Genomic DNA, 11,838 nt, shown 5'->3' on the forward strand with positions numbered 1-11,838 from the left:
GCAAAAATCCCATCTTTTCCTTATCGCTTTGCAATCAAAAGCACTTCCCCTATCCTCTCGCTCTCTGTCATTCTTCACCATCGACACGGTCCAACATGTCGACGACCAAAGGTGCCTCGCCAATCGAATCCATTCGAGAGTGCGAAACCGCGAGGTACGTCTGACTCGAAAGGGTTACTGGCCCAAGTGTCCCCTGTACAGCTACTCACTAGGTACCATTCTACAGGTACGATGAATTACTTCGCGCCACATGTCGCCCAATCGGCCAAGTCACCAGCGCAGACCTCTCTGTGTGCCCCGATCCGATTCTCACAAGTCTTGCTCAGCTCGCGACTTACCGCACCGCGACAGAGAGATCACTCATATCTTTATTCGACAAGAACGAACAATACATCATTGCCGAGGCGACCCCCACAACGTCCTTGATACCGAACCTTGCAACGGGTCAAGATGGCGACGAGTTCTGGCTTTCTGGAACACACATAGCACGCAAAGATGGTGTCTGTGATTATACATTACGGGTCATCGAGGACACGTTGCACGAAACTGGGTCTGACGAACTCCCTGCTGTCATAGTTCAAGATCTAGTCACGGATCCTCGATTTTCCTCAAGCCCCTACTGCCAACCCGGTACCATTGCCAGGTTCTACGCCGCTGTGCCAATCCGATCGCCTCGTGGCGTGAATATTGGAGTGTTTTGCGTTATCAATTCCAAACCAGGTTTCGATTGGACCGAGAAAGATACAAACATCCTACGTACTCTGTCACAAACCATTATGGATCATCTTGAGAACAACTATGTCAAGAAAGTGTTGAAGCGTAAGATGCAGATGAGTATTGGCCTTCGCAATTTTTCCAATAGAAGGCTACTCTCATCTCAAACCAACTCAGAATCAGCCACAGCCAAAGACAGTATCAGTATCAATCCAGGTTCTGCGAAACAAAAACAAACTGAAAATGAACTCCAGGAATCTCAACCTACTCCCTATGAGTTGCGGCCTGCCATAAGAACCTTTAATTCCGATAGTCCAGAGATCAACCACAAGAGCTCGGTAGTCACCAATCCATTCCTCCAAGCAGCCATTGTCATTGCAGAGTCTCTCCAAATCGATGCGTGTATGTTTTTCAGTGGAGATTCCCGTGAGTTGCACGCCGCAAATTCATCCGCGACCAAGACCGAAGACAAGAACTCTCTCGAGACATCGCCGCACAGTCCCATTATTTGCAGTGGTGACAAGATGAAGCATCATGTAGCTGTTCAGTCATTACTCCCTTGCCAGGTCCTTGGTTCATCAAGTGCCGACAGCACCAATCTTTCCAGAGACAGTGCCTTATCCCAAATGTTCCTTGCACAACTCTTTAAAAGATATCCAGAAGGCTGCGTGTTTGACTTCCGGTCGAACCAGAATGTCAACTTCAATCGACCACCTACCTCGGAAGACCATGCACGCCCTGACACCAAACAAGACAGCCAAGGGTTTAAACACTCGAGAGCCAACTCAGACGACGGTCTGGACGAACTAATTCATGAGAAAACCCATGTTCTAAACGCCTTCCCCAATGCTCAGACTGTCGCTTTCACCCCGATCTGGGATCCCCAAAAGGGCACTTGGGCGATTGGCGGCTTTATGTGTTCAACAAAACCTCACTTTGAGTTTGACAAGGACAGCGAACTGCCATTTTTGCGGGCCATTGGAACTCTTGCAGCATCAGAAGCATTTCGTTTGGAAACTTCAGCCGCTGATAAAGCCAAGTCAGACATCCTCGGGTCAATTTCGCACGAGCTAAGGTCACCTCTCCATGGTATCACCCTTGGGTTGGAGCTATTGAATGATTCCGGCTTGGGTGTTGCGCAGCAGAATATCGCTCATATGATTGAAACGTGCTGTCGAACTCTTTGTGAAACAACAGAGCATCTACTGGACTTTTCCAAAGTGAATCAAACTGCGCAACAACAAAACCCACTCAACAGCGTTCAGAATCAGTCGAACCCGAACGGTACCGGCGCAGGGGGCTTGGCCCGCCCTGTCAGTCTTGATCTCCTTGTTGAGGATGTAATGGAGAGTGTCTCTGCTGGCCATGACTACCAGTGTCTGTCGATGGCGGAAGTCTTCGTTAACTCGAAGCCCCGCAAACACTCTGATATACGCGCTATTCGTCAGTTGGATTCGATGCAGGCTGCTGAAGAGCTCAACCCTACAGGCAGTAGCAATGACCTGGATCAACTGCAGAAACGGGACGTTTCTGTCTTCTTGCTCTATGATCCGGCTTGTTCGTGGTATTTCCATACGGTTGCAGGGGCTATACGTCGCATTGTCATGAATATATTCGGAAACTCTCTGAAATATACGTCGCAAGGCATCATCACTGTTTCTCTCACTCAGAGTGAACCCTCAATTGCCGGAAGTCAAGAGCGAACGGTGACACTGGTTATTGAAGACTCGGGACGAGGGATCAGCGAGGAGTTTCTCAAAAACGGTATTTTTAAACCGTTCTCACAAGAAGACGAACTCTCGACTGGCACAGGTTTAGGACTGAGTTTTGTTCAAAAGCTCACATCCCAGCTTGGTGGCAGAATCTCTATTGTTAGTCAGCACAACGTCGGTACTAAAGTCACTGTGTCATTGCCCTTGACCTTATCACCTATTCAAGAGCTGCCAGCAGAGCAACCCGCTGAGGGTCAAAACACATGTCGTGGTCTACGTGCTCGAGTGGTCAACAATGTCAAAAGTCTAGGCCATGCGTCTCCGATAGTCTCAGCGGAGGATGCTGTGCTCGAAACGTTGTGCTGCGACCATATTGGCATGAAACTGTGTACCGAATCTGATGCTGATCGCCTGGCTCCCGACGTTATCATCGTCACCAACCCTACGATATATGATCTTTGTCGTCCAGCCAAGCCATGGCGTGGCTTACCAGTTATTGTTCTTTGCTCCAACGCGCTGGTCGCCCACAAGTATGAATCAGCTTGCAAACTAGCTGGTCAAACGCAATTACACGATTTTATTTCGCAACCGTAAGTTATCTTTGTTACCTCGTGTTGAATATCTGCTCACCATATTCCAGCCTCACTCCACTGAAATTGGAAAAGGCCATATCAAGGGTGATAGGGTTGTGGGCTGAACTACAAGATGCGCCTCGGATGTCTGTGCCGATGCCGCTACACAGCCCGTATACTCCTGATACTTCTGCAACAACATCACTTCCAAGCCCATCAGAAACAGCGTCCTTGGGTAAACCAGCAACACCAGCCACAATAAACAGTCCATTTGGAACTCTAACTGTGGCTGATAACTATTTCCAGGTCCCTCGGTTTCTACTAGTTGAAGACAATCCGATTAATCTGAAAATACTTACATGTTTTATGAACAAGTTGAAGCAGCCATATGAAACGGCAACAAACGGTGAGGAGGCTGTTGCTTCCTATAAAGCGAATCCAGGTTTTTTCTCATGTGTTTTAATGGATATATCGATGCCAGTCATGGACGGACTTGAGGCAACTCGCCAAATACGCGCTTTCGAGCGGTATAGCAATCTTTCACCCGCTTTGGTGTTGGTCATCACTGGGTTGGGATCTCAAAGTACACGAGATGAAGCTACCCGTAGCGGAGTAGACTCTTACATTACCAAGCCCGCCAAGCTTAAAGAACTAAAGGAGGTCCTCAAGAGTCACGGATTTACTATTTAGTTAATTTACATGTCGATTTGGAGAGCCTTGGCTCTTTCTTCACCGGTAAGTATAAGAGGGATAGTGCTCTTAGGACTCGGTTTAGTATGCTGCTTCAGGCGTTTAGCGCAATGACCTATTATCTGCCATTACTATCCCATGATCAGGTTGAGGTTAAAGACACATAGCTACTTAGTCAAATGTTGGTAGAGTCGTATTACATGTGTGCCCTTATGAAATTGAAAGACATGCAAGGGAGAGGGTAAAAAATGCTTCAAGCTGCCCACCAGAGAAGTGCGGCGGATATTCGATGGATAGAGACCAGGATGCCTTTACTGCAATTTACCCAGTTATGGCTGGAACATTTGGTCCCAAAGTCCTTAGGTTAACACTCTAATTCTTTCCTTTGTGATGCCGGTTTGCCGAGCCTTATACTCATTTTTAGCAAAGATCCATGGTCGAGATCCAAGATTATAGCGTAGTGCGGCTGAAGATATGCATCCCATAGTAGTTAATGGATTTTAAATAATACTTAGCATTTACGCTTTCTATTGCAGAAACGCCAGCTTAAAATATAAAACCTGTGCCATACCACAAGAGAGTTCTAAGTTACTCTACTGCACTAAACATTTATTACTTGATGAAAATACAGTTAATTACTCCCCATAGTACCTATTATGTCTTTTATTATGGATTTACTCAAGCTTTTTATATGTCCTATTTCTCAATCAGATGAACCAGAAACTGCAACAGAGTAAGCCCAACCTCAGATATTCTAATTACGTAAGACTTCGCTAATTTAGTAATCCCCTTAGCCCTCAGCCTTCCTGTTACGACACCAACGCCACGGGGCCTGATTACAGTGCCCAGGCTCCATCTTACGAGCCACAGTCATCCTCCTACAGCGCCCAACCTTTGTCTGACAATACTGCACAACCCGACTCTTACAATATGTCGGCAGGTGGGGAAGAAGCTATGCAAAACCACAACATTACCAACCAAGCCTGGCAGACAGCATATAACAACGCACAGTAATATGTGTCAGATGGGACTTATACACAAGAAACAGTATATGGGAATGGTGTTACAGCTGGGGGTGCAGCAAGCTACTTATGATGTTGAACTAGCCTTGTGCTGCTGACAATCCGCCTGGCAGCTGACCCCATCTAATATGGCTTTGACGACTGTATGTAGACATTTTGTGGAACTAGGTTGAGCTTGTTGGGTACATGGCATAACTCGATACCTTGGTGTAGGAAGTCGGACACAGCGACAACTATACTAGGGTTACAGATAGATACCCCGTTATCCCATCCTTTGACCACTGGCGATTTCCTCACCATAACCTCCCAGATCTCTGGAAGAATGCGACAATATCCAGACCTCCTTTCTCTGCAGTCTCCAACAATCGCGATCCTGTTGTCCTTGGGATGTCTCGTGTCGTATATCTGGACGTAGCAGGGCTACCGAAGTCCCGAACCTCGTTCAGGGATCTATGCTGACTTGGATACGCCAGGTACTGCATCGCCTTCCCTACCTAACGATCGTCGTAGTATTATGGCAAAAAGGATCTGACCGCATTAACACTACCCTATACATCAGATCAAACTCACCGATCTCCGGAAGTGTCGGATGCAAAAGACGTCATGGCTGAAATCTAAGGCGCCATAAATGTTAGTGTAGTTTCATCAAGGCGCGAAAAACCTACGATTGGCTCTGTAGTGGCCGAAACTAGGCTGAAAGAGATAGAAACTGGGGCTACAGTGCTGTCCTGTTTCCGATCCGGCAAATACGACGCACCCAGGCCAATCGTGTCATTTACGCATTCGCATGGAACTGGACACAGCCTCGAAAATAATCTAATTTCGTCACCCAAAGCCTGACACTAGAAACTTCATGAATGTGGACTATCACTGACGCATCTGAGTGCCTTGCGTTCATTGAAGAAATTGACCTTCTCCATAAAGGCCGTGACCACAGCTCTCAACTGGATAAATTCCAGGCCAACGCTACAGGGACTTGGGCGCATACGCGTACAGAGTGGATCTAGTTCTACGCAATCTCGTGCTTCACCACATGGACAAACAATCTATTCGCAGTCTGTGCTCCCTTTCGTTTTTGATACGAAAAAGGAGGCATCAATCCAGGCAGATACCCGTGTCGAGGCTAGGTACTACGATACTAGACAGCAACACTTATATATATGACACTGGAAACCTTCCTTCCACAACATCTCGACAAACATTTGACTTCACGCACTCGACACAATGCTCTTTCACTCTTTTGCTTTCGCGTTCTTCGGCTCAGCCTTAGGCGCCACCCTCCCAGGGTGTAAGCTTTCCCCATCCGATCCCAATTGGCCTTCCCTTGAAGAATGGAAAGAGCTCAATCGAACTATTGACGGGGCTCTACTCAAAACCCAACCAGCCGCTTCTTCTTGCTACAAAGGCAACCCGCTTGACTCGCCCCATCGTTGCCAAATCATCGAGGACAACTGGACTGCCGCCACCCTCCACGCCGCCCTGCCTGAGTCGATCGGATCTCCGGTCTATGCAAACAATTCGTGCCTGCCACCTGGTGCCGATGGGTATAACGCCACTAATGGATGTCATCTTGGTGGATATCCAAATCATATCGTCAACGCTACTAGCGACGAGCAAATTGCCATCGCTACCCGTTGGGCATCCGAAAGGAACATACGCATTGTGGTCAAGGGAACTGGCCATGACCTGTTTGGACGGTACGTATGCTAGATATACCACTGTTCTAAGACTAATACTCTGATAGATCCGCCGGTGCCCATTCCCTTTCGATCTGGACTCATAACCTGAAGCATACACGGCTCGTGCACGACTGGACGATACCTGGATCAAACAAGACAGATACGGTCTTGTTCGCTGGAAGCGGTCTCAACTACGGCGAAGCCGTTCGCCATGCTCTCGATTCCAACCGTGTGATTGTGAGCGGCAACGACGAAACGGTAGGCCTTGGTGGCCACATCCAGGGAGGAGGTCATGGTCCACTTTCAAGTACTTTCGGTCTTGCAGCCGACAACATCTATCAAGTTCGCGTTGTCACATCAGATGGTCAGATCTTGGTAGCCGATGCCACTCAGAACCGGGACCTCTTGTGGGCTATTCGCGGTGGCGGCGCAGGGCAGTATGGTATTGTTACGGAATACGTTATCAAGACTCATCCTGCGCCTCGAGTCATTAACACCGGCTTTTCTGTCAGCCCGGCTGGCAACAGCTCTGATGCTATTGAAGGCAGCTTTAAAGCGTTGGCTGCTCTTCTGCAGGAACTTCCGTCTGTTATGGACGCTGGTTGCGCTGGTGCCACAATTGTGTCAGGCGATATGAATACTGGCGTGACCATCAGTCAGGGTATTTACGCTTATGACAAATCACCATCAGCTGTCGAGAAGCTTATGAAATCGGCAAGGAAGCATCTATTGGAAGCCAGCGGAGGAGAAAATAAAACTCTGGTGACCATAGTGCCCAGTGAGTTTTCTGAGTCCAGTTATCTATCGTTCTTCAACGAGATGAACGCTGGTGGTTCCCACACAGCCGGCGCCATGTCAATGATGTCAAGCCGTCTTCTTGGACGCCCAGAGTTGTCAGATCTTGACCAAGACAAGCTCGTTGACTATGCAAAGCGTCTTGTTAGTTACGGTCTTGTTGTCATTGGTCTACAAGGAGGGCCTGGACCCGCCAAGGTTGACGAGAGTATGCGCGGCTCGCTTCTCCCCGCGTGGCGCTCCAACTATCTCCACGTCATGAGCTATGGTGCCAAGTTCAATCAGTCTCTTGTGCCGCAAGACATGCTCAAGGACACTTCGGAGCGCCTTGAAGAAGGCGCTGAGAGTTTGTGGCGGGAGTGGGCTCCTGAGACCGGTTCTTACATGAATGAGGGCAACCCTTTCAACTCCAACTTCAAGAAGGACTTTTATGGTAGTTACTACCACCAGTTGCTCAAGGTCAAGAACAAGTATGACCCCAGTAACAGTTTTTGGGTTCTCTCCGGCGTGGGAAGTGACGACTGGGATTACAACTTGAACTCTGGTAGACTCTGCAGGAAGAGGAGCTGAGAGTGCAGTCCTGACAGAATAGGGATAGTAAAGGACCCTGCTTAGATCTTTAACTCATTTAGTATATAGAGTAAATATACTCTTTATTTTATTTTAATCTACTTAGAAACTTATTTTTTTAATATTTAATAGTTTATAAACTTAATAAAAACTATTAAATAATATACTTAATTAAATTAAAATCTAATATAATAAAGTATTTTTTTATTAAAAGCTAAGACACACATGCATCACTCGTGAATAACGGCGTAAATGTGACAGAGATAGGCAAAGAGCTTCTAAAAGGCAATTTGAATATCGGTCAGCTCTGGACTTCGCTGAAGGAAAGGATGAGCGATACTACATTGAGCTATCAGGTAGGCAGATGTCCTTGTCGAAAGTTAATACAGTTTGTCGTTATAACAACGCCTGAACAGCTCGCCAACCACTACGCCAATGAAGAACGCAATTCCGATAATGACATGGATGAGATTAAATTATTCTGGCAACAAAGTCTCTCATCTCTAGAGCCGTTTCAATCTCTTGCAGGTCAAATTCAGACTTGTATTTCCAAGATCATAGATGACCGAACTGGTAAGTGGGCAGAGTATCAAAAATATTCAATTTTTAATGAATCTTATATTTCCAGCTGTCAGCGAGGAGGAACTCCATCTCGCCCTGATACACACCAATCTGGCCACAATCGCCTTCGCTGACCATCAGAGGAACGTGATAAAGGTGCTGCAAAAGATGAAGGGACGATACAACGAAGACATCAAAAGCACTGGATACCTGGTCGGATTCGCGTTTCTAGTTATTGCGACAGTAGGAGCTACAATGACAGGTGGTTTGAGCACTCCATGGCTCCTAGCTGCCGCTGCCTCCGGCTGTGGGGGTCTTGGCGTTGGCGTTGGTATCGACCAGGGTCTCAAAGTCTATAGCAAAGAGCTTACAGTCCGCAGGTGTAAGAGATTACATCCATGCCCTTATCAGGATTTCACTAACCTTTTGTAGTCGAAAAAACAATCGACGAACTTGTGGACGCACTCAAGGACGCCAAACTTGGACTTGCTTCCATTTATTGCTCTGACATCCTTCAGATGCCGCTGCGGTTAATGGGAGCTCGTGAGAGAGTAGAGATTCTGAAGAGTCTTAGCATCGATATGAAAGAGCTGAAGCATGAGAGTTTTTACAATCAGGAACTCATTGAGCTGCGAATAGGGAGATTTAATAAGGCTTATACGAAATTTGACAATGAGCGTGAAGCAGTCAAACAGGATACCAAGTTGAAGGAGTTGATTGAACCTAGACCAAATAGTGCTAATTGAGTTTATTCGCATCTTCGCAACCACTGAAACATTTGGAATTAGTTGTTAAGTACTCTTTTCCATGTTTTTGGATATTCTCTATGTTGAGAAAAGATTCTCATGGTTGGCACTCCAATTACCCACGAAGGCAAATTGTCTAGGCCATATACTTACAGCACAGCTGATTGATCAGGACTCCGGTGCCTCGCAGAGTTAGAGCCATCGAGTCATGTTAAGGGGCCAAAGATGTAGACTCCATACTGGGGAGCGGTAGAGTGGACTGAAAGAAATAACTGCCGAAACAAGGCTTCCGCGAGTGGATAAACAGGTGGGTCGTAGAAATGAACGAGGACAGGAACAAGGCTGACGGAAATATTGGTGCTCTTTAGTCCTGGTATAAGCGACAATATTTCTATCAACGTTCAAGTCAATATCTGCGGCCCGCTCTTCATTTTGCCCATGTCGTCATGACTAATGCTCAACAATCCCGTCAATCCGTCAAAGATTTTACACTAGGATCACTACATTAGTCCGCTAGATCCGCCATACTTCCGCACAATCAACTTCCATCTCTCAATAATGACCACCAAAATTTCCAAAGCCTGCGAACCATGCCGGCTACGCAAAAAGCGATGTAACGGATCCAACCCGTGCAGCCATCCCGATTGCCAGGATTCTCCAACTACTTGCGTGTACAGAAACAAGACTCGGAATAGAAGATCGAAGCGAAACACCAGCAACCCTGCATCACAACTACCTTTCCTCGGGTCTGGCCATTCCGTTGATGGTAGTTCACCAGTATCGTGGCATTCACGTCAAATTACTGAAGCTGTGCCTGACCCGGGGGTGCAGCATGAAGTTTACCATAGTGTCACCGAAACGCATTTGTCGCCCACGTCTACCGACAGTTCACAGCTATTCTATGGACCTTCATCTTACTTTGCATTTCTCCAGCAGATACACAGGGGTGTCTTGCCCGTAATCAACCATGGACAGTCAGAGGGTAGCGAGGCACGATCTGGTCTTAATACGTTTATGCAGAGGTCGATCTTCTTCGGGACGCCATCCCGAATAAGCCCCGAGGCACTTAGATCCAAGAGTGTTCAACTGGCACCTATCTCATCGGAAATAGCATATAAATTTCTCAGGTTATTTAAGACTACCTCTTATTATCGACTTCTATTTTATATATTCAGTAAATTAAATAGCCTCTTAGAAAGTCTATATAACTTATAGTATATTTATAATATACCCCTGCAGACTAAAGTAAGTTTTCTAGTAATACTAGCTATTAGCGCTTTTATAACTTTATAAATAGACCTTATAGAAACTTTATTTATAGAAGCTAGGAGAAAGGCTATTATCTTAAATAATATAGTAATATTAAAGATATTTTAATTATTACTCTTATTTACTAATTATTAAATTAATATAAGGTATTTTAATTTAATTTATTTATATTTTAATATTATATATAAGAAAGTATTTATATTAGGATTATATTTAAAGGCTTTATTAATTTAATTAGATATTATTATATTATAAAAATATTAAATTACTATATAGTTACTCTACTTCTTTAAAATATAGGTTAAATGTCCATTTTTATACGTTAAGACTAATATCATATAGATACCAGGCATTATCCTTAGGGCGGCAGAGCGGCTTAAAGCTTAAGGACATCTTATGTCCATTCCCAACTGAGCCGCTTCCCACGGTTAGGCTGTGCCGGCTCGCCACAATCATGGAGGACGCTGCAGAAGGTGTTTACGGCAGAAAAGCAACTTCGATTCGACAGTTGTGTGCCGTCGCAGAAGAACTGCGCGGTCGTCTCCATCAATTTGCTCAAGATTGGGGTATAGGGTCTGCGCAATTGGGGACTACCCAGGACCCTCTTGACATTCATGAATCTATGACATTGCATAACCGTACGTGTACATGATACATCTACCTTTGTTAAGATGCTGACTATTCTTGCAGTATACTATCACGCCATCATCTTGATCTTTCGTCCTTTCTTAGTCGCCAACCAAGCTATGCGTGTTACCGGAGGGGCGGGCGAAATCAAGGAGATGTGGATGCGTCAGGCTTGCAGATACGCTATCGATGCTGCACAAGACTCTATCGAATTCTTTTGGAATATCGACCGAGTATGCGGAGTAGGTGAAGCCCTCAATTGTGTTCAACTATATCTAATATTTGTGTTGATAGGCTTCTCGTTATCAAGCTTTCTTCATTGAATGCTCATGCTCGGTACTGCTCTACGATATCCTGTGTCAGCCGTCCAAGTATTCGTACAACATGGAATACATACAAAAGGCCATACAGGCTTTATCCTCTATGACAGCTGATGAGCCTATTATCTTGTCGTTGAACTCGATTCGTCGTGTGTTGGAAACAATCGAAAAATCCATTTCCGGCCATATTGGCGGGAGGCAGACAATGGCAATGGATAGTGTTACCACATCTCCTCACCACTACCCACGAGTCCAATTCCCGTCCTTAGATCAGCTCGGGCCCAATGAGTCAGGCAGGATGATTCTTCTGACCGACGACGTGGGGACTGAAGAAAACAGGTCACATCAGCTTATGCCAGGGTTGCCCAACACCATGGTAGATCAAGACTGGACAAGCTCGGCACATTTTAATCTGAACGTCATGACGACTGACCTCTTCAACTTTTTCCCTTTGGATATGACGACACCGATGAATCATGCAGTTGGGGATAGTGTTCAAATGTCTTGATGGAACGTGTCCAGACTCACTGTGGTGAGCGTGAATGGTGTCACATGTCTATC

The 11,838-nt window shown here is 45.9% G+C and overlaps 5 protein-coding genes across 5 annotated transcripts; all 5 read left to right on the top strand.

Moving 5' to 3' along the window:
• Nucleotides 1–95: 95 nt before the first annotated feature.
• On the top strand, nt 96–3,688 carry FGSG_08031 (uncharacterized protein; the record flags this gene model as incomplete). Its single annotated transcript, XM_011322492.1, has 5 exons — nt 96–154; nt 227–680; nt 969–1,803; nt 1,912–3,016; nt 3,067–3,688. 5 exons carry the CDS (start codon nt 96–98, stop codon nt 3,686–3,688), a joined length of 3,075 nt encoding a protein of 1,024 aa, XP_011320794.1.
• A 656-nt stretch (nt 3,689–4,344) lies between these two features.
• On the top strand, nt 4,345–4,702 carry FGSG_08030 (uncharacterized protein; the record flags this gene model as incomplete). Its single annotated transcript, XM_011322493.1, has 2 exons — nt 4,345–4,421; nt 4,471–4,702. 2 exons carry the CDS (start codon nt 4,345–4,347, stop codon nt 4,700–4,702), a joined length of 309 nt encoding a protein of 102 aa, XP_011320795.1.
• Nucleotides 4,703–5,934: 1,232 nt separating this feature from the next.
• Nucleotides 5,935–7,754, top strand: FGSG_13450 (uncharacterized protein; the record flags this gene model as incomplete). Its single annotated transcript, XM_011322494.1, has 2 exons — nt 5,935–6,407; nt 6,455–7,754. The coding sequence occupies 2 exons, from the start codon at nt 5,935–5,937 to the stop codon at nt 7,752–7,754; spliced, it is 1,773 nt and encodes a 590-aa protein (XP_011320796.1).
• Nucleotides 7,755–8,083: 329 nt separating this feature from the next.
• Nucleotides 8,084–9,061, top strand: FGSG_13451 (uncharacterized protein; the record flags this gene model as incomplete). The annotated part of the gene is made up of 4 exons (XM_011322495.1): nt 8,084–8,110; nt 8,171–8,327; nt 8,383–8,697; nt 8,748–9,061. The coding sequence occupies 4 exons, from the start codon at nt 8,084–8,086 to the stop codon at nt 9,059–9,061; spliced, it is 813 nt and encodes a 270-aa protein (XP_011320797.1).
• A 558-nt stretch (nt 9,062–9,619) lies between these two features.
• Nucleotides 9,620–11,785, top strand: FGSG_08028 (uncharacterized protein; the record flags this gene model as incomplete). The annotated part of the gene is made up of 5 exons (XM_011322496.1): nt 9,620–10,188; nt 10,301–10,306; nt 10,607–10,968; nt 11,021–11,199; nt 11,252–11,785. 5 exons carry the CDS (start codon nt 9,620–9,622, stop codon nt 11,783–11,785), a joined length of 1,650 nt encoding a protein of 549 aa, XP_011320798.1.
• Nucleotides 11,786–11,838: the final 53 nt, after the last annotated feature.

This window comes from Fusarium graminearum, chromosome 2 (genome assembly GCF_000240135.3).
Source record: "Fusarium graminearum PH-1 chromosome 2, whole genome shotgun sequence".
NCBI lineage: Eukaryota > Fungi > Ascomycota > Sordariomycetes > Hypocreales > Nectriaceae > Fusarium > Fusarium graminearum.